The 21,921-nt window shown below is 39.6% G+C and overlaps 2 protein-coding genes across 2 annotated transcripts in view; both read left to right on the top strand.

Moving 5' to 3' along the window:
• Positions 1–3,276: 3,276 nt before the first annotated feature.
• On the top strand, positions 3,277–7,281 carry LOC106011323 (fatty acid synthase-like). Its single transcript, XM_013080516.2, has 4 exons — positions 3,277–4,064; positions 4,871–5,017; positions 6,573–6,750; positions 7,229–7,281. Exons 1-4 carry the CDS (start codon positions 3,966–3,968, stop codon positions 7,279–7,281), a joined length of 477 nt encoding a protein of 158 aa, XP_012935970.1. The 5' UTR covers positions 3,277–3,965.
• Positions 7,282–10,368: 3,087 nt separating this feature from the next.
• The window catches only part of LOC101860881, a 28,389-nt gene continuing 16,836 nt past the window's right edge, over positions 10,369–21,921 (top strand). The window contains exons 1-10 of the mRNA XM_013080515.2: positions 10,369–10,387; positions 10,730–10,845; positions 13,152–13,266; positions 14,602–14,748; positions 15,917–16,018; positions 16,327–16,500; positions 17,947–18,098; positions 19,101–19,215; positions 19,807–19,983; positions 21,372–21,524. Coding sequence (XP_012935969.1) covers positions 10,369–10,387; positions 10,730–10,845; positions 13,152–13,266; positions 14,602–14,748; positions 15,917–16,018; positions 16,327–16,500; positions 17,947–18,098; positions 19,101–19,215; positions 19,807–19,983; positions 21,372–21,524 — 1,270 coding nt within the window. The remainder of the gene's footprint in view (positions 10,388–10,729; positions 10,846–13,151; positions 13,267–14,601; positions 14,749–15,916; positions 16,019–16,326; positions 16,501–17,946; positions 18,099–19,100; positions 19,216–19,806; positions 19,984–21,371; positions 21,525–21,921) is intronic.

The raw sequence follows: 21,921 nt of genomic DNA, 5'->3' as shown, positions 1-21,921 counted from the left end.
CCCCAACCACTCAAAACCTACCCCCCCCCAAAAAAAACAAACAACCCCAGTTAAAATCTGACAAACAAACAAACAAACAAAACAAACTCAAACACAAACACAGATCAAACAAATTAAATATTAGAACTGGCTGCCTGAGAGCGAGCAGCATGAGAAACAAGATATAAGTTAACGATTTGGATTTGCTAGCTAGTACATGTATTAGCAATAGTTCACCTTTTTCCGACTGAAATATAAGCAGATGAGTGGAAACAAAAGTGGTAGCAAGGTTCGACGATTCAAATGAGAAAGAGGTATGACGTGACCAATTTTCCAAGAAATATGCACAGGGCATTGATAAATGCTATTTCAAACACACACACAAATTGTGCTCGAGTGCATATAACAAAATGAAAAATTTTCATGTTAAGCAACACATTATGTTTCTTTCAAGCGCCAGCCTTTTATGGACGAAACGTTTTGGATTATTGAAGAAGTGATGAGCTGCCAATTCGGTGTATCGCTGCAACTAATTTGCTCCTTTTTCTGATCACGTTTCTGTATTTCAATGGCTGTTTCCGGTGCTGTCATTGGTTCTTGGACTGATTAGCTCAGAACGAAGGCGCTCCCGTGAGGCAGTTTCCGGTCACCGGATAGAGGGAAGGCTTTTGGGATACGCCAAGTCTGAGAAGGGCTGCAAGCTGATTGGTCTGTCCTGCGGTGAAATGAGTCGTTTATATTGATAGCTGGTCTCAGTGGAGTGAATAGGAAAGGACAGTGCTGAGCAAAAGCGATGACAAACACGAGAGGCGAATGTGAAAGCATTATTGAACGGATTACAGAGAGAAACCATTAGAGAACTCGGGGGCCTTTAGGATAGAAAACCCTTGGAGTTATAGCAAAGGATGAGTTGTACGCCACAATCTTCTTTATTTCTTGCAAATGAAAGGCAAACGTTTCATAAAAATCTATATTCCTTAATACGTAATTTCAGGCTAAACATAAGGGTAACCTTCAACATAATTCGAATTCCGTTTCATCACCGTTCGGTCCGTTGTAAACAAAAAAGATGTAGAGGGACGATCATTTCGAAGAAGAAAGGCGTTGTATAGGAGAATTAAGAGGACTTTTCATAGGGTCAACTCCCCCCCTCCCCCTGTTTTAAACACATTTCTGTGACTGACTTAACTAGGTGTAAATCAGAAAAATTAGCTTTCTTGGGTCTTGGTAAAATGTTAAGAAAATTAATGATTCTACTCTTGTTATAGAGAGGGATGCCTCTTATGATTTACGCACAAAACCTGAGCCCTAAAATAGAAGCCTTGACGTCATCTTAGGTGTAAAATAAATGGAGTGCAAATACGTTCAAGGAAACAAACATTGGAAATTTTACATTATTTTTGGAGATCTCAACACTATTTTCTCCCTCCTCCCATGGATTTAACACGAACAATAAAGTAACAAAAGAAGAAAAAACAAATCGCGTATTATTTTTATATTGCCAGGCAACATTTTTCATTGTAGTCATCAGTATTCAAATATAGTATTCTCGTTTATGATTATTGTTATATTTCGGGCGTTTAGTTTTTAAAGAACTCCCCTGTGTTTCTCGGTGCTCGCCAATGCACATTTGTTGGTTGTCGGGCTTTGGATGACAAAGCAAAGATATTCGGGATTCAAACCTGAGAGAAGACAGAATTTGCAGTTTCGTCAAAGAGTACTTACCTTCTCAGCTGGGTGTCCGGACAGGGCGCTACGTTTGTGCTCTGCCCAGGGAAGAACTAAGTTCAGTCTGGTGGGAGAGAAAGCTCACAATATAAAATATTGTGGAGTTCTCGTGGAGTCGAGACGATATCCTTGTCGCCACGATCCACAACAGTTTTCAATTGAGCTTTCTGAGAAAGTTTTATGTATCAGTTCAAGATTTGAAGTTGATATCTTCCTATTATCCAAACTGGTCAAAATATTACACGCATTGTCTGATGCATCATTTTTATAGGAAAAGAATGCCAGAAATATTATATGGGGGAGGGGGGGGGGAGAGGGAACTTTATCGAGAAGTAAGAAAGATAAGCAGACTGTTCTGAAACAGCTCAATACGACTAACTAGCCTGACTTTACTCGTGAAGTTTTTGGTTTGAATCTCGGTGGGTTGCGAATTATTTTTCCTGCCATTCCTACATCTAGTTACCCGTCTTAAGACTCGTGGTTTGATGATTTACTTCATTTGTGATTTCTTCAAAATGGCACGTATCATATGTGGTTAAATATCAGCAATAAAATCAACGATGACAACAATAACAATATCGTTCAATTACAACCAAGAAAGAAAAAAAAACAGCACTAAAAGAACGGAGAGGAGTGAACAGAGAGGACTAGTAACTTGTAGGGAGGACTGCCCATCACGTGGATCGGAAAGGAAAGAGGAGTAATAATTATACTTTTGGAGGGGAGTGGGTATATTTATCCATTCGAAAGGATATTATCTATTTCGTCCTATTAAAAAATACCATTAGAATTGCGAGCATCACAGTTCACTGTGTCTTCCTGCTCGATCAACCGATTGCCTTGAAGGTTTATATTATTATGAAGAAAAAAAACAGCAAAACGATGCAATATGAAAGACAGTCGTTGGAATAACGTACAGATGGCACTTTTATACAAATTTCCGCTATACCATAACGAGTTAATAATCATCAAATCACTTCTGAGTACATTTGCTATTTGATAGGTAACTAATAGAGAGTCTCAACACATCCCAATATGCCGCTAAACGAAAAACGGTTTTAAAAAAACAACCCAGCTTGATCAAAAGCTTTGGAAACGTGATCGTAATGGGCACCCCCACTCCCACCTCTCCTATCTGTCCTTAAATACTTGTGGCTCAGCCAGCTGAAAATCGATATAACATAGAGTCCCCAATAGCTTGTTTACTTTCGTCTAACTGCGTTAAAAATACCTACCTCATATATTAATTTACCAGTGAGCATGAAACTTTGCGCGGTACTTCTGTATACCTGCGACCAAGAAAAACATATTTTCAAATTATCATGATCCAGTAATAAAATGGTTTCTCTATTTGGGCCCTATACTAAACACCGCCTTTTGGACGCATACATAGGATTTAGGATCACTCAAAAAATAATTAAAGTAACTTGCTGCAAGCTATTCTCTTTGAGATAGCGACACCACCGCGCCCCCCTCCCCCCGGATTTGTGTTAGCTTGTAGATTTCCTTCATAGAATGTCCAGACATCTCCACGTGAGTCTCAAAAAGTACTCACCCGTCGTTTGGGTCGTATCTCACAGGCTTACGTTAAAGTGTGGTATTGGTTAAAATAAGCCAACCTTTTGCTACTTTTGGTGCATCACGTAAATCCCCTATTATTTTTTTGTATCACAGAAAACGTGTCGGAACCTTAGTTTGCAGAAACTTTCATTAATAATAGGCTTTTAAATTCAGTTGGTCATTCACTTTTAGACTCGCGTGCAAAGACCTGACAAGATTAAACCGAGCGATTTGTTTTTATCTTGTTTAAACCGTGATCAGAGGAAAGTTAACAAACTGTAGTCTCTCTTATTCGGAGCTCAAAGTGTGCGTGATGACACGCTGGACTCTCAAAATTGTAAACAAGTAGGCCGAGAGGCAAAGCTTACTGCTCCTGCTGTAGAAAAACTATTATGATCATTGGATTTTTATGCTCTTGCAAACTCGGCTTAAATATTTCGTGAGTTTCACTCAACAGTTTTACATAGAAGGTGTCAGTGTGTTCTGTGTGTACATGATAGTTTTGTTTTGAAGACAACATCGGCCACAGTGGGAAGAAAGTCTTAAAAAATTGTCCCACAAAACTCCGGATATTTAGGTAACAATTTCGCACACAGTTTATTTGGCGTTTTGTGACGGTCATCTTCTATTCCACCGACTGGACCTTTCTAGTGAACATGTTCGCGAAGTGAGTCTTTGTGGTTTTAATTTCTGCAGAGATGAGTGCAGACGCGGCAAGCACGCCGCATAGCCCGCTCAAAAGCCTTGCTTGCATTTCGGGCTTGGGTTTCCGGCTACCACAGGCAAACGACATTGATGTAAGTATGAGGTTTTTAAATGATCTTATTAAAGGCCACCTCTATTCTCACCCGGAGTGAGAATAGTGCAGGCGAGTCTTGTGGCTATTCTCACCCGGTGCGCGTTCACCAAATTTTGCGTTCACCCTAAACCACAGAATTCTACACTGTGATAACAGAAAAATTGTAGAATTCTGTGCCGTGAACAAACGTTCCATTACAACTGTAGCCTACTAAAAGCGTACAATTTTGTCTGTGGGCAGTGGAGAGAGAGAGAGAGAGAGAGAGAGGAGTAGCGCGAGAATTTCCGGGCAAAACAAAATGGCGACCCGCGTAGTTCGGCTCGATTCGAAAAGTTAAATAGCCGTAGCATCTTTGTAGACAACCAAATTAATTTACTTTTGTGTTTTAACATCATTTTTTAACTTTGTTTTGGTCAATTTGATCGTCCACACCGATAGACAGTATTCAGAATGAGACAGAGAGAGAGAGAAGAGGGGAGGAGTTGATCTTGCGAGAACTTCCGGGCGGGTGAGAATAGCCACTTTCTTATTAAAAGTATTGACGTAACATTATGTACGTTGCCCTTTTCATATCAAAAGTAAAAGTGAATTCCACTACTTCGTGAAACGAAGTTGACACCTCTGTATTAGTATCAATGAAGGGCTATAAAAATGTATTGTTTAGCACTCATGCAGTCTGAATTTTTTAAATGTGTGCTTTGAAAAGTATGAGTGTTTATTTTCATGGGCAGCAAAAAAGAAAAAAAAAAAGAAAAGGGCAGTAGTCCAAGTAAGTGTCCCTCGTTTTCTTTTTTTCAATTTCAGGAGTTGTCCTATACTCTGAAAGCTGGTCATTGTAACCTTGCAGATCCTCGATGGCCTCCTGGGGTGTTTGGAATGAGGCACAAATGTGGGCGGTTGGATTCGGTTGGAGAGATGGACTGTCAATTTTTCAACGTTTCTCCGTTGGAGGTCAAGTATTTACGCACTTTGAGAAACGGGGCACAGTTGTAATTTCCATTAAGGAACACGTTTCAGTAAAATTTTAGAATCATAAGAAGTGTTTCTGAAAAGATACAAAATCCTGTTTGTTGATCAAGATGATACAACAAAAAACCTATTGCGGGACATAATTTTCCGCCCTCTAGTTCTAATGGCGCCAGCCATAAAATGGCAGCTGTCTCTCATACAGGATGTCTAAAAATTAGGACCCACTTAAAGGGCAATAACTCAGTCAATAGTACATTAATTTTAACAAAACTTCGAACAAATAACATTCAACAAAGGGGATGATAAATCCACAACAGTCACATCAGATAGATATCTCACCGTGCTGAGAAAGTTTTGAAGAGGTTTTCTGGAGGAGAAGGTGTTATGCTGCAGAGGCCTGGTTCCAGTCGGATGGGGCAACACCCCAAATGTCTAGAGTGGCCTTCATGTGGTTATTAGAAAGGTTTGTGGAACCCTTTATGGGCCGAAAGTTTTCGAATGAATGGTTACCACATTCCCCGAAACTTGAGCTCTTTAAATTATAACCTTTGGTGCTTTTTTGACAGTCTACGGAGACAAACCACAAACGATTGAACAGTTGAAATTCAATGTTCAACAGGATGTCCAAAGAATCGACCTCAAAACACGCCACGGTGATATTCAAAATTTCCAGTGGTATATAGCGGAGCTTGCATGGAGAGAATTGGTCAATCCCTGGAACTATAAGTAGCCGTCAGGTCCCTGGGTTTATTTGGCAATACAATATTTTGCATACATTTGTTCTTTAATGCAATGATCGGTATGGTAGATTTATAAAAAGTTGCAAGGTTTTGCGTTTGACTCAGTTTTGGTGGAAATTTTCAAAACTTGGTTTTTTTCGAACATGATGGTTGCTTTGCTTCATTTTGACAAATGTAATATATCCCCGGTTGAATTTCATTTCTTCAAAGTTTCTACGAAATCGGTCGAATGATGACGGAGTTAGTGCTTTCTAAATAGGTCCTCTTTTTTTAAAAACCCGGCATCAACCATTACTTGAAACAGACAACAGTGCTAAGATTCTTTCCAAAAGATGCTTTGTTTTGTTTTAGTTTAAACAAGAGTTTTACGGCAATGGCAACACAATGTCATATAGATGCCAATGATCAGAGGTGTCACAAGAGAGTGACGACCAAAAAGACAAGGATAGATGTTTGAGAGGAGAGAATAAGCAGATCACATCAAAGCACCCTTCAGTCGCCCGCCGTGCTTTGTTTGATAAGCATTGAGGTATAATATTCAAAGTTAAAAGTTTAAAAAAATGTACTTAAGCCATTGTCCTTCAAATTTTTTTCAATGCACTGTCTCTACTTGGTGGCTAAGTTGTACATTTTTTGTCGTAGTTCAAATTACCGGTCTTGAGTTTCCATTGGTCACGTTTTAGCATTAAGTCTCTGGCGAAGGTAACGAAAAGTAGAGGAGCTTCTCATGCTATGCCTGTATATAATTGTGAAGCTGATGAATTATTTAAGTAACCTGGCTTCTAACAATATTGCAGGCTTTCTGCAGCAATCACATGCTCGGGCCGCTTCTGGAGGTTGTAGCTGAGTGCATCATGGACTCTGGACTGACATTTGCCGAAGTCTCTCATCGAAAAACGGGATTTTACTTGGGCATGACCCAATGTGACACCGACTATATAAAAACAGGACCCTTCTCAAGTCCTTCTGAATACTGTAAGTATCGCGTCTTCACTTCATACTTACTGTCTTTGCGATGTTTTTATTATGTGCAAGTGCCATGTACCATGATATTCTTTACCTAGCAACCATTATAATAGTTTGTTGTAAGTATGGCGTCGTTGGTCTAGTGGGTAAGCTTTTGAACTCGCAATTATTGTAAGGTTGTGGGTTCGAATCCCTTCAGGGACCCGACGTCTTGTCCTTGATAAAGGTACTTTATGAGAGTTTTCCCTAACTTCACCCAAGTGAAATGGATGTCCGGCAATAGAGAGCGAAATATCTTGTCAATTTGTTAGTGAATGAGTGCGTGCAATCTGCAGCTTGCACTGTATGCTCCCTGGGACGCCGAGAATGTTTCTGAGTGGTGAGGAAGTGCAAAGATAGACCACAATTCAAAATTTCTACACCCGGAACCCCGCTAGATACATGCTGTAGGAAAGTATGATTAACGAATTGTGGTTTTATTATTCAGATCTTCGCCAACAACTCCCAACTCAGCAGTGCAAAAAGTGTAAACGTCAGTAATATAGATGGGCGACAGAAGTACAGCGCACCGTGGTCGTCTCTCTTACAATAATACATTAAGTTGTCAGACTACGTGTAGTCTAAATGAATAGGATTACGTATTATTACTGGATGAGAAACTCCGTGACTGAGTCGCACAAGGCTGAACCTAAGCAGTAAGACGACACACCCACACACTCGCTCGTTTTCGGTTTTTTTAATGGGGGGTCGTTCGTATTAAGAGCAGGGTAAAACAAAACTAGTTCGGAGTTTTGACCCGTGTGACTTAACAGGCTGTTTCCCCCCCTATATCCTTGCTACTGTAAAGCTCAGAATGTAAACCCTTGTCTAGCAATAGAGGGTGGACTATTGAAGTTCAAATGTAAGGTAAGTTCCATTTTTCGGTTTTAGCGACCTTTTTCAAAAGGAAAGTGGGGCTGTTTTTTTCAGAAGGGGGATGGGGGGTCACTTTTCACACAGGAGCCAAGCAAAGTGTTGCACAATCAAACTGCTTGTTGTTTTCTTTTTTAAAGATCAGGCTACCACTCACCCTTCTCGAAATAGATAGAAAAAAATCAAATACAATTTTTAGAAGAACAAATACCAAAAGCATCAAAGCAAAAAAACCAAACAAACCCGTAGAAAATGGCGGTGTTCACAAATTGTTTTACCGAGGTTTGTAGTGTAACAAACTCTTTATTTAATGGCGTACCGGACACATAACATGTCTGTGGCTACAGCGGCTGACCACAGGCAATATTCAGCCTCATTTCCAACCACAACATACAAATCAGAAACATGGTTTCGTGTATTTCATAGTAGGCAAACTTTCGACTGACCTTTAAAATATCAGTTAAGAAAACATGAATTGAAAAATTTGTATTTGTGAAGAAGTTATTTAAGTCCCCCCAAAACAGCGTGTCTTCAGCCGTTGTTGAAATAACGTAATGTTCAGCACAGAGGAGGCGAGTTTAATTAAATTTCTTAATGGGGAGGTTGTTTTTTTTTTTAACAAAGTATCTTCGTCTTAATGCAGAGATAATGTACCCCTCTCAGCCCGGATTGGCAGGCAGAGTCGCAACAGCTCGCCCCTCAAATTATTTAAGTTGCGTAGAACACACATGCCCCTATAATTAAAAAAAGAGGAGAAAATATTACTTTAATTTGTAAAATTCTCTTTTATTATATCAGTCAACACAGGCAGTGAGCTGAGCTCCAGGGTTGCAAAAAAATTCGACCTGAAAGGCCCCGTGCAGAACATAGACGGGGGCTGTGCCTCATCCTTCGCTGCTCTCCATGCTGCTTTGTTGGACATTAGGACCAACAGATGTGATCTGGCCATTGTGGCAGGTAAAGCTCTCAATATTACAGATATTGATATAGATTGTAATTTATCATTAGGTGTACTTTTCTTTCCAAAATACTAACCACATCGGAATACCCCCCCCTTTTTTTTTTCAAGCATAAAAAACCCATTTGGGAGGGCAATGTTAAAGCTGCAGGAAATCGACAGAAGACGTCTTGATTAATAGTAACATGCATGTGGGACTTATCACGTAGCTTCTTCCAGTGTATCACTCAAATTGTATTGTGCGTGTGTGTGTGTGTATGTGTGTGTGTGTGTGTGTGTGTGTGTGTGTGTGTGTGTGTGTGTGTGTGTGGAGGGGGGATGTCTTGCTTTTATGATGGGGCTTTGTGAAGTTTTGAAAAAAAAAATTCTTTGTTCATAGGCCAATGTAAAATAATTCCTTTTTTTTTCGTTGTGTTACCTATGCCGTGGATTCTTATTCGCAGGTGCCAACTTAATTCTGGATCCAGTTGTATCTTTGCGACTTGCCAGGGCGAGGCTGCTGAGTCCAGATGGTCAGAGTACTCCTTTTGACCAAAGGGCAAACGGTTACGTCCGTTCTGATGGGATTGTTGCTCTTTTACTAAAACCGTAAGTACAGTAATAGTTATATTTATGTTCGATCAATACTTAAGCTATGTGTGTTATCTGGCTTCTTCTGCTTTATCTTTACAGGGCATCTCGTTCTGAAGTGCAAAGTGTGCTGTTCGCAGCAAGTCCTCCAGGCTCATGTAGAGCTCTGGGTCTCTCTGCCTAGGATTTTTGCCAATATTATTCCTTTCTAAGTGCTTCATGCCTTGGTCAGGCTTGTAGTAAATAAATGGTTTTCTGCTTGGCTGCCGGCTCCGTTATTACATTAGTGTTCATCTGGTTTGCAGCAGGCGTAATCTGTATTCCAGGTTCTTGATAGACCGCTTTTCTTAACTGACATAAAACTACAGGTTGTTAACCATCCACAGAAGTGATTGTGTTTTGCCTGCAAGGGGCTACTGTGATGTAGTTGGTTTCGGCCTACAGTGTGGGGGATCAAGAGAAAAAGGTGAGCCGTATGACATTCCTCATAGATGTATATATATATATATATATATCCCACCAGGCAGTAGAAAACCTATCTCACTCTGGAATCGAACTCGTGACATTTGCATAAAAAGCAAAGCAAATAATTTTGCATCGCGCTTTGAAAGGTAATATACAGTCCAGACATCCTTGTTTTTGATCTCTCACCTTATTTCAAGACATGTTTAAAGGCATCTATGGTGTGGGCAGAATTTTTACAGGGTGTTACCACCTTTCTGATGGGACGCTGTATACCTCCCAGCCTAGGTTGGTCCTCATGGGAAAGTTCTAAGCAGCCCGCGCACTAAACGAGCAAATGAATCGTGTCGATGTGGGCGTAGAGCTTCTACAATTACAAGGCATTCCTAGCAATGCAGCAAACGATGTGTGACAAAATGTGTTGCTCTTTGACAAGTCTCATAAGTCCTAAAAAAAAGGACAAACTTAATTTCCTCTGTGTGCGTGGTTGGCGGGTGCTTTGGTGTGGTTTGCTTCTTCTTTTCCATCAAACACCTATCGTCCTTATTTCCCCTTCTTTTTTATGTTTGTTACTCTCTTGTAACACCTTTAATCTTCTGGCGCTCTTATGACCTTAAACAGTTGCGAGCCCCGCAAAACCTCTACTAAAACTAAAACTAAAACTAACTAATTTCATCTGATTATATTAATAAATGAATAAATCCATTGAGGATAATGTTACTAACATGGTTGCCACTGTGCATGGTACAAAAAAAATCTAGATAAACAGCAGATTAGTAAAGAAGTCTTATTTTTATAATAAATTGATCCATGGCATACACTTTTGGGCATGTTAGTAATTTGCTAATTTGAACGTTTTAAAACTGGTTTTGTAGGTTGTTGGCGTGTGCTCTGACGTGGTTTGCTCCTTTTTTCTATCAAACATCTGCCGTCCTTCTGCTCTTCTTCTTCTACTCTTAGTATACTACTCTGTAATTACAGCTCTGATCTCCGGCACTTATAATATACTCTAATTGTGTTGCATGTGCCGTAAAACTCTTACGGAAACGAAACTATCTAAAGCTGCTTTTTTAAAATTTCATTCAGGAATCGTCCGTCCAAGTTACGAGTTCCAGTCACGACTCTTGAATGATGTCTACACTGAGTTCAATATCGACGTCAAAGATATCGTTTGCTTCGAAGCGCATGGTGCATGCAACCGGGTAACTTATGGGAATCAGAATAATGTATGCTGAAAACTAATTCGGTTCATAACAAAGCATTTGACAGGCCCGTACCTCATTATTTGAAGACTGACACTATGCAAGAATCGCTCAATTATCCAATCAGTAGAGTTAAAATTAGTATGCTTTTATGTTAGTTTGGTGTTTTAACATTATTTGTTTTGGGTTTTTTTGGGGTTTTTTTTTGGGGGGGGGGATTCTTTTTGATGGAAAGGAGAGGGAGGGGTGAGAAAAAAATGACAAGTAATGAATAGCATTTCCATAGCGCATCTCCCTGCTCAGCAACATGCTCTTTGTTCTTTACAATCTGATTTTAGTACCCCGGCTAAACCTGGAATATTGAGATACATTTTCAGCTTCCGGAAAGTATACAAGTGGCTGATAAAGCACTTAAAGACGAAAAAACCCCAACCTGATAAAGATCTTTTACCATCTATAGCCGAGTCCCCGTTACCCCCAAGTTGAAGTGATGGAAATTTGTGTAAAGTGCCTTTCCCAAGGACACGACGTCTAGCCCTTGACGGGGGTTCGAACCCCTGATCTTTCAATTGCGAGCCCAACATCCTATAACCACTAGGTGACTGACATCACACAGAGTGATGATTTCCTTTAGATGTCGTTAACAAAATACCGTTGTTTCGAAAAACAAAATGTTTAAAAACAGTTTGGCATTCGAGTTTGTAGCTTCTGAACTAAGAAAGAAAAAGGAGACAAAAAGTCTTCCCAGAAGGTATTATCGTCCTTCTACACAATGCCAAAAAACACAGGTCGCTGCGAAAATACAAATTTGAATTACATGTCAGTTTGATTTCCAAGTAAGCGATAATGTCAAAGAGGAGACAACGTAGTTTGTATTCTTGCTTTAGGCCACTTCCTAAGTTTATTCTACGCATAAAGTGTTGCCTTGCTGATACCACTTTATTATACTGTATTTGGTATGTTAAAAAATATGGCATTTTGGTGACAATACTTTCTTTTTTCTTTTGGTTCGAGACTTTAAATCACAGGATGATGGGTCAATGGCTCAGGTTAATAAAAAAAATCTAGCAAAATCAGTTACACGACAGTTTGGTGAATGGTCAATGAAATGTGTCCTTGAGAGCAGAACACGATGACCTTAGCTAAAAAATACAAAAACAAATGCAGGGCACTGTACAGCAGCGACCACATAATTATGACATGCTCTTTACATCACATGTAATGGTGTCATATAACATTGCGTATCATTATAAATGCATTGTGTTGATCGTTGTAACCACAATTGCCATGCGGGGATCAATAAAACGGTATTTTGATTCTCTTGTTTGTCCTTATGAAAACGGCCCCAGTTTGGCCATAGACAACCCTTCGTTGATTTTCACTTGGTATAATTTATTATTATAGACTGGAGGCAAACATTATGAGAATACACCCTTTAGAAATAACTAGCAAATTACAACCTGTGGTTATACCATCATTAAAATTATAACGGACTCCTATATGAAATGACAACATTGACAATCAGATCAATGCTCGTGGTTGGTTGGCGGGTGTTCTGGTGTGGTTTGCTCATTCTTTCCTATCAAACATCTATCGCCCTTCTCTCTCCTCCTCCCTTTTTATGTATGTTACACTCCTGTAACACCTCTAATCTTCGGCACTTGTATGACCTTATTGTGTTGCAAGTTCCGCAAACCTCTTACTAAAACTAATTTAAAATAAACAAAACAACAACCGATCAGTGCTCTAGGATGATGATGAGATAATTGAATTTCTACAAGTCATCCTTCACTTTACATTTTGAAACACAAGGCTAATTGTTTTATTTTATCTCCTTCTTTTCTGTTTCTAAAAATTGTTTTTATCTGTTACTTGTGAGTGACACAGCGTGGGTGTATTATGCAGACTCGCTGGGATTTGCTGTTGTTATATATATACATACACTCAATGTATAATATCTATTTAAGCTAACATTGACCACTTCTGCATGTGCTTCCACCCCTACACCCATGTTATTTCTCTGTTTGTTATGGTGCTTTCTCCTGTTCCAAAGTTGCTATCACGTGGATGGTTGGCGGGTGCTCTGGTGTGGTTTGCTTCTTCTTTCCTATGAAACATCTATCGTCCTTATCTCCCCTTTTTCTTTTTTATGTTTGTTACTCTCTTGTAACACCTCTAATGTTCTGGCGCTCATATGACCTTATGCAGTCGCGAACGCCGTAAAACCTCTACTAAAACTAAACTAAAATTTGACATTACCTCATGATGTGCTCTAGTGTTTGCTGAGTCTATCACTTTCCCCACAGAAAGACGATGAAGCTGAATTGAAAGCAATTGATGCCGTAATATGCTCAAGGAGAAGAGACCCTCTCATTGTGAGCTCTGTGAAAGGAAACATTGGGCACACAGAGGCTACCTCAGGTCAGAAGAACAGCAGATAACTCTCAGTTGTTGTTGCCTGGTGGTCTCTGTTTATAAAAGACGGTATTTTCCAGGAAAGGTTTTCGTTAACTTTTTAGTCGGAGCATGAGGGAACTCAAACTGACTGTGTTCTTCTTTTCCATATTCCTGCAGATCATGAATTATTTTATGGTTAGCTCCTTTTCCATTTAATTAACCCCCCCCCCCTCCTCCCGGGGCGGTGCCACAGACTGAAGTGTCTTTAAGCCGTTCCCGAAAAAGGGGGGGGGGGGGCATTTCTCGTGCTAATGCATAGTAGAATTGTAAATGGGCTGATCCAACAATGTCATGCTCATACCTGTGCCTTAACTACAACAGAGAACTGCTGCCTTTTCTTTCCTAATCCTTACTATCGTCATTTTCCTCTACTTCGTTTGTATGTTTGTCACACTCTTGTGACCCGCTATTTCCGGGGTGCCTTTATAGTCGAAGCAGTCTTTGTGCTGTTGCAGCTAGAGAGGTGAGCAGAGTAAGTCTGATTCCCTGTAAGGACTTCTCTGTTGACATCCTCCCCTTGGCGCTCATATGACCGTTTGCAGTTGCGAGCGCCACAAAACCTCTTCTAAAACAAACAAATTCCATTTATTGACGTGTGTTTCTCCTACTTCACCGGACTAAGAATAGACGTACAATGCCTAGAAGTGGCCAGTACCCATTCGCTATATCACGGTTTTAAAGTATTATTATGCTTAGTACATTGCTGTGAGATATAAAATTGACTCATTCAATTTTAGCAGTTTGACCCAAAACTCTACTATAATAAGTGATTATCGAAGTCTCATTGGTAAGGACTGGTATAATATGCCACTGTACATCCCATGCCCCTTTTTTTCTTCTTTTGGGGCTTATTACATTTTTAGAAAGGTCAAGAGTTTCAATAAAAGTTCTTACCAGTTAACTTTGCAGATGATACTGATCACCTCATGTTAGATTCCAAATGCTATTGTTGTAGTTGCTGTTAACACAAATCACTGGAAGGCTTATGGAATCTGACTGTGCAACACATTATAAATTACGATTGACATGCAATTGCGCCAGGTTGCAATGCAAACTATTTTTTTTAATGTGCTTAAGTCGTATTCTTACACGACAGTTTTATTACACCACAAGCTGATGACAAGAAATTCTTTGTTTTTTCCTTACAGTTTCCATGGTTAGTTTTGTCATGTGTTCTGTGATTTATTTGTTTGATTTATCTATTTGATTGTTAATAAGTTTTGGTTGTCTTTTATTTCAACCTGAGTGTAGACTCATGGGTTAAAAAAAATAAAAAAATAAAAATCGCATTATCCTCAGGTCTGGCCAGCATTGTGAAATGCATCATATCTTTTCAAACGAAGATCATCTACAACTGCGTCAACTTTCAAGTGCCCAACCCTGCCAGTAATGCACTTAAGAGTGGGAGAATTGTGATACCTACTTCAAACTTTCCTGTCCCTGAAAGTAATTATTCTTTTTTTTGTCCTTGATTATGTTGTTTGAATTTGTTGAAACCGTATTATGTCTTTTGAAGAGTCGCACGAATCTAAAATGATTCTTGTGGATACACTCAATTACATCAATATCCTTAATCTTATGTATGACTATTTAAAAGCTGGACCTATGAGCAGGTGATCAAAGAGTATCACTGGTAATTTATACTTCTTTGCTTTCCCTCCTATTTTGATTCTGCGTGTCTTGCGTTTTACTTGCACATACTGGCTGTTCTAGTTTAAACGTGCTCCTCTGTACTTATACTCTTTCTCCCCCTCTCTCTCCCCATCTCCCTCTCTCTCTCTCACTCTCTCTCTCACTCTCTCTCACTCACTCTTTTCAGCGGACTTACTCACTCTCTCTGTCTCATTCACTCTCTCTCTCTCTCTCTCATCTATTCTCTCTCACTCTTTCTCTTTCTCTCTCTCTCTTTCTCTCTCTCTCTCTCTCTCTCTCTCTCTCTCTCTCTCTCTCTCTCTCTCTCTCTCTCTGCCGTGCGATGCCGGTTTTTTAAGTGTTGGAAGAGGCTCCATGAGAGTGTGCGTGACTCTGATTGTGAGCTGGTGGTTGGAGGGCGCCACAGGTAGGTCCTGCTTCTTGACTTTACCTCTGTTGTTTCTGTCTGTTTGTCTTGCTTTCCCCCATCACTAAATGACCATTATTGTGTTGATGTGCTTCTCTTTACTCAAACAAACAATCATATCCTGATCTCTCTCCTCTCTCATGTGGGGAGGAAGCTTTTTATCGAACGTCTCCGTTCGTCTGGGGAACGTTTTATCACTCAGCCTGGGTGAGCTCTGACAGGCAAGGTTAAAGCAGCGTGCCTCCCAAATGATCTACAGGACGTCGATGAGAGCGTAAAACACTCGCAATTACATGTCGGCTTCTCCAGTGCGTCACATGTGCTTTGGACTGGGGGAAGTGGGGAGGTATTGTTGTCAGCCCGCATTTCTCATGCACAGATCCTTGATGACGGTTTAAGGGAGAGAGGGGGTGGGGGAGGAGAAGAGGACATCAATGGACGGTCATATTTTTTCCCTTTCCCTCGGCTATAGTAATATCTGTCTTTGTATATTTCTTTCCCCAATGCATTAAATGACCGTTACTCATGTCGATGTTTTTCTCTTTACTCCATTAGATCCTAATGGACTCATGGCAGTGAGCTCATTTGGCTTTGGGGGCCTCGGTGGTCATGCCGTCCTCCGCAGATGTCCCGACACAGTGACCCAGATAGCGGATTGTAAGTAATAATAAAAGAATGATAATGATAGTAAAAACGATAATGATAATAATATATTATATAGCATTTTTATAGCGTTCTATTATGTTAGAAACACGCTCTGAGTGCTGTACGATCATTAAACGTAGACAGTACACAAACACAACAAATACATTCGCTGCCTTAAAAATAACTGTTCCCCTATTAAAAACCTGTATCTCTACTGGGCTGTTCTGTTGTGTCTCTTGTTTTTACTGTGATTGTTTCCTCAAAAAGTTTCCTGAGTTATGATTATGTATGACTACACATGTTGTTTTTCTTTGTCCCAGGTCCTATGTTGATTCCACTGACCTTGCAGCCGTATGCGAATTTCCAAGACGCAGCAATAGACATACTCAGACACATGGGAGATCCAAGCTTTTACAGGTTCTTTCTCAACTCTGAACTCAGTAAAGGGAATGCTATGTGGGAAAGGAGTTTTTTCATTGTCAACTCTGACAAAGGTAACTCAGTCAAAAGTTCAAGTATTTTGTTGTTGAAAGGATTTTAAAACATAATGCAAGGGGTTGTTTTTCACTATTCAACTTTTGCACCAGATTGTGACATGTCTTTGCCAGGTGCTTGAATTCAAAGAGGATTATTTCTGTGCGTTTTTGCCCTTTTTGGCCCTGTATGCTGTCTCCCTCTTTCGCTGCGTTGTCCTTTTGGCACAGGTCCCGGGCATTTGTCATGGGCTCCGCCCATGCATTCTTTTAAATTACATGTCCGATTGTGCACTGTATATTCTCATATGAGATGCTACTTTTAAGTGCCTTTTAATGAGTTCTTTTGTCTCTATAAATTAGAAAAGAAACTTGACTGTGTGAAGCAATTCCTTTATTTCCCCCCCTTAACAGTTAATCTAGGAAAAACATACCGTCTGATTCAGGCCTTCTGCAGCGATTTTTTAACCCGGACTTTTGAAAATCAGAACAGGATCAAAACTGTAGACTTCGAACGTTATCAAAACTAACCCCACGACAATTTTCTTTTGGAGAAACAGTCTTTAGACATGCGTGCTTATACAGCCTAGAGTCAATAATATACTATTGTTCACACCGAGTTATTGAACACCTAAAAAAAATGTTTCCTGGAATGTTGTCCACAATCAGTCTATTAGGAGTACGGGTGACGAACTGATCTGTATTCATCACCTGGCGATATAACGATTTTCTCCTTTACGGGATTTATAAACATAGAAAGGAAAATGAATAGAAAGAAAAAAAAAAGAAAGAGGCAAAAGCAGCAACTAAACATAGAGAGTTGGTTCCTCAAAAGTAAATTATTGATGGTTTAGGATAAGGCACTGATCTGTACTTTTTAACTTAGCTCGCTGAAAAATCGGCACCTCTGATTCAGACGACGCGGAACGTGAGACGTTTTGCTGAAAAAAGTAAATAAAAGTGAAAGATTGTAAACGCCTTTTACACATAAGTAATGCGAAGTATAAATGAAAGTTTGTAACTGCGTTGTTTGTTACTGATAGTAAGCTGCACGTACTTAATGCGAAGTATTAGTACTGCTTCAGATAATAAATGTACACGTAGATACATTATTTTCAATCGGCGAAAATCGTCTAGTGACTAGGCTACCAGATCGGTAATCGTGAGATTGTGGGTTCAGGGGTTCGAGCCTCAGTTCAGTCCAACATTGTGTTCTTGGGAAAGACACTTTACACGAATTTTCCATTTGCTGAAACGCGACTGATCCTAGATTTGTTACGGTGAAACCTGTTGGCACTTAGATGACCGGAATTGGGTCGATAGTGCCGTAAAACACCTACTCAATCAATCAAATCTTTTGGCTCTGTCCTTTCGGAGACAGATGTTAAACTTGGGGGTCCCGCTTCTTAAATAACCTAATGATAGGGACGGTAACTTAAACCATTTCATCATTTCACAAATTTTCAGGCTCATTGCAGTACTTTGATGTCTCAAGCATGGACCCGGTAGTCACCCCAGTTTGCGTTGTCTTCACTGATATGATTTCTTCCCCATGGAGCCCTAGTAAGGATTTGATGAATATCCCGTCAGTGCGCCAAACTTTCGAGCTCTGCGATCAGGTGAATGGGAATAGGGTCTTCAACTTTCGTTTTCGTTGATTCTGAAAACCTTCTTGACTTAAAAAAGGCCATTTTGATAACAGGTCACATTGTCCGCCAGACAGGAAAGTGCGTTAAAGAGAGATTCTAAGGCGAAGGACGAGCTAAAGTCAGATCCAAAGACTTGTACCTTTAAACTTAGTGTCCTAGACAGTGCACTTCCACGTAATTCCGATTGACTGTGGAGCATTCCATTTGACTTTTTTGTGAACAAAATGAAGGGCGAGGAAAGAAGGTTGTGCGCGCACTTAACTGATGGAGGTTGCGCTTGCACTTGACTATAGTTAGACTGGTATTTTACTCTTCATTTGGGCGCCCATGGTGAGCATCAGTGCAGACATTTAAAAAAAAAGAAAATAAATAGTGACACGCGGCGGCCACGACATCCACGATCTGAGATCATGTCTATGGTCTACTTTAAGTGCATTTAATTTGCTTGTCTTTCTCGTGCTCGATTATACCATAATCGAAGGATCGAAGGAACGACAGCGTTTGTCTAGGTGAACTTATTTATAAAAGAAGAAACTTGAATGCGGAATGTTATTGTGTTTTTTTCTTATTCGTTTCACACTGTGAATGTGGCGTGGTTCCTGAAAGTTAAGTTCTCCAATGAAAATAGGAACAGTGTTCAAAAGTTGGTTTCACTGCTCTGCTTATACAGTAGCTATTTACCTTTAAGACTTTCACGGGGAAAAGCGAAGATGAAAATAAAAATGCGTTACCTTTTCTTTTGTTCTTTAATGCTATTTTGTGACAGTGCCTTTTTTATTATTATTGTTGAAAACTTTTATGTGAAGTACCCTTCACCAAATGACTGCATTGCTGTATCGATGTGCTTCTTTTTACCCAACCAAACGGCTCATGACAGGCTTAAACCTCTGATCGAAGATAATTTTTGAGTAAGGTAAGGAACACATGCTTAATGTTTATCTCTAACTTGTCAAAAAATATTAATCTTTACAGGAGGTGATCAAGTTGAAACCAGACAGAGATGGCATTCCAACCATGCTGGAATCTATCAAAGTACCATCACCTATAGAAACTGGTGGCTTGACTTTGAGACTATCGTGTCAAATTGGTATGTTTCATGTATTAATAGTCGACAGGCTTGATTATATGGGAATCACCCTTTGCTTTGGTATCCAAAAAGGCTGAAAAATTATTTCACACTCGTGTATTGATGTGGATGTGTTTCAATGAATGACGCGAGACTTTATTGCAGCGTGTTAATAAATGTTTTTAATTGATTAAAGAGGGGAGTTCAAACGCACTGATTCCCTTTATCCTTAGGTCTATTGTTCCCTTGCTCCATTCATAATTTAAAAACGTTTACCCCTTTTGATTCCTTGCGTGTTGTGTTCCTGGACTTTTGTTACATTTTTTACTTCTGCACGTTGCATAATACAAGGTTACGCTATTGGCATTATGCTATGTAAATGTAATCCTAAGTGTGATCTTTACGCTTTCGTGGTTTCTTAAGATTCGTAGAATTACCCTATGCATTATCTCATCCAAAATGAATTACGACAAAAGAAAGTTTTCCTGTAATCTGAGAAGGTACTTCTGTTAGTTTATAATTATTGTGCGAGTTTTCAACCTCGCTGCGGTAGAATACTGTTTTATATTCTTTGAGTCCAATTATATTACTTGATCAACTATCCCATTTCAGCTCTGATAGAGTTGCTGAAAGCTATGGGAGCCTTGGACAAAGTGGCGCTGTTGCGTGGAGAAGGAGTGGGTGGCCTGGCTGTAGCCTACGCGGACCGCTGTCTCAGCCTGGCCCAGTGCATCAGAGTGGCTCTAGCCATGGAAGAAATCCTTGTTCAAGAGAACGTAGACCACCAAGGTTGTCTTTTGTTATGTATACAACATAGGGGAGAGAGAGAGAGAGAGAGAGAGAGAGAGAGAGAGAGAGAGAGAGAGAGAGAGAGAGAGAAGAAGATAGAGAGAGAAGAAGAGAGAGAGAGAAAAGAGAGAGAGAGCGACAGAGAGAGAGAGAGAGAGAGAGGCAGAGACAGAGAGAGAGAGAGAGAGAGAGAGAGAGAGCGACAGAGAGAGAGAGAGAGAGAGAGAGAGAGCGAGAGAGAGAGAGAGAGAGAGAGAGAGAAAGAAGAGAAGATTACTATAGGAGCTGTGCGCTGCATAATTTTTATGTTCTTTGTATTATTGTACTGCGCATTGAGCACTTCTTTGTGGAAATGCGCTATATAAATGCAATTTATTATTATTATTATTAGTAGTAGTAGTAGTAGTAGTAGTGTAGTAGTAGTAGTAGTAGTAATTTCAGTACTATTTCGCCGTTTTAAACTGATTGGGTTACCAATAAACACCTTTGTGTGATCTATTCCCGGGGTACTGAAGCTATGGTTATTCTAATCCTTGGAAATTAAAACTCAACTTCACAACACTATCCATTTCTTGTCCTTTGTTTTTTCTTGAAGATGTTTCAGTGGTTGTTGTTGTTTTTTCTTTATTAGTCATTCAAGTTATATTGTTTTGAATATTAGAGGAAATCTAAATCAACTGGACATAGATGACGTCTCTTTAAGGGTCCCTAACCCCCTCCCAAGGCGTCGTGCTTCTTCTATCTATGTTAGAATAGTGAAGAATCTGCATTTCAGCCTTAGTTTTATGGTTTTCTACTGTTTTAATGGCGCTATGGTTGTGTGCTTCAAGTCTTTTCAAAGAAACGTTTACCTATATGGTCACTTTTAAGGACACGCGGGCTAACCCAGATTTCGGGGGTTTCCAGAAATCTTGACCTACACCGACAGCGGGAAAGACCCTATCTATAGGAGGAGTTTGATTTCATTGGTGTGTATAATATATGTTTGGTCATAAGAGAAAACTCTCCCCGTATTTTAAAGAAACTGAACAAGGGTCCAAAAACTTTACCTCCGATTTTCTCAAAACAGCATTTTTCAGGATAGCCCCCTTGTGCTTAAAAGCGACCATATGTATGCAAATGGTCTCTATTTCCCGGTCATTAGTACCTTTACTTGTGATGTATCATCTTTGCTCATTGTCACTCCCGTACATCTCTCATTGTTGCTATATTCCTAGCTGTTTCTTTTAACTTTTTATTTGATATATTCAACTGAAGATTATGTACCAATTGATTAGTAAATCTGACTTACCAATTGCTAAGCCTGTCGAGGCTTAAAACTCGATATTTCTGTGAGATTGGAAAATTAGGACAAGCTCTTATCCACTTGGCGTCTTTTCACGTCACAGATACGACTCTGATGAAGGTTTCGGTGGATGAGGATACTGTGCACCAGCTAGGGCCGTGGGTGCGTGTTCTCAAGAAGTTGGAGCATGGGAAATACTTCATTGCTGTGCTTCATGGCAAAAAGAACACAGTCATTCAGAAACTAAAAGAAAAAGGTAAAATGTGTCCTCCTTTGATATCATTTAGAATTTTTAGGAAGTTCCATTTCTAAAATGAGTTTTGTCTTGCATATAAGAAACAATCTGAAATAAGTGGAAAGCATTATCATTTACTATGAGACCTTATTTTCTCGTTATATTGTTTGTCTTAAATCATATTCATAGTATGCGTGTAGGGCTAATAAATCTGCCCTGAAGTCTAAGGGGTATTCTAGAATATATTGCAAATAGCAATAATAATCGTTAAAATAGTATAACTATAATAGTAATGATAATAAGAACAATAATAATAATAATAATAATAGTAATAATAGTAATAATAGTAATGATGATAATATTTCAATCACTTCTATAGCGCCCACTCCCACGACTTCTATAGCGCCCACTCCCACGA

The sequence above is a fragment of the Aplysia californica genome, unplaced genomic scaffold (genome assembly GCF_000002075.1).
Source record: "Aplysia californica isolate F4 #8 unplaced genomic scaffold, AplCal3.0 scaffold00090, whole genome shotgun sequence".
NCBI classification, from domain to species: domain Eukaryota; kingdom Metazoa; phylum Mollusca; class Gastropoda; order Aplysiida; family Aplysiidae; genus Aplysia; species Aplysia californica.
Note: the sequence above shows the minus strand (reverse complement) of the source record. Positions and strands in the feature narration are given on the sequence as shown.

Bases quoted from the DNA above. Each gene is read 5' to 3' on its own strand.
- LOC106011323 (XM_013080516.2), top strand. From the start codon at position 3,966: ATGAGTGCAGACGCGGCAAGCACGCCGCATAGCCCGCTCAAAAGCCTT. The intron at 4,065-4,870 runs GTAAGTATGAGG...TTTCAATTTCAG, and splicing joins CACAGGCAAACGACATTGAT to GAGTTGTCCTATACTCTGAA. The intron at 5,018-6,572 runs GTCAAGTATTTA...ACAATATTGCAG, and splicing joins TCAACGTTTCTCCGTTGGAG to GCTTTCTGCAGCAATCACAT.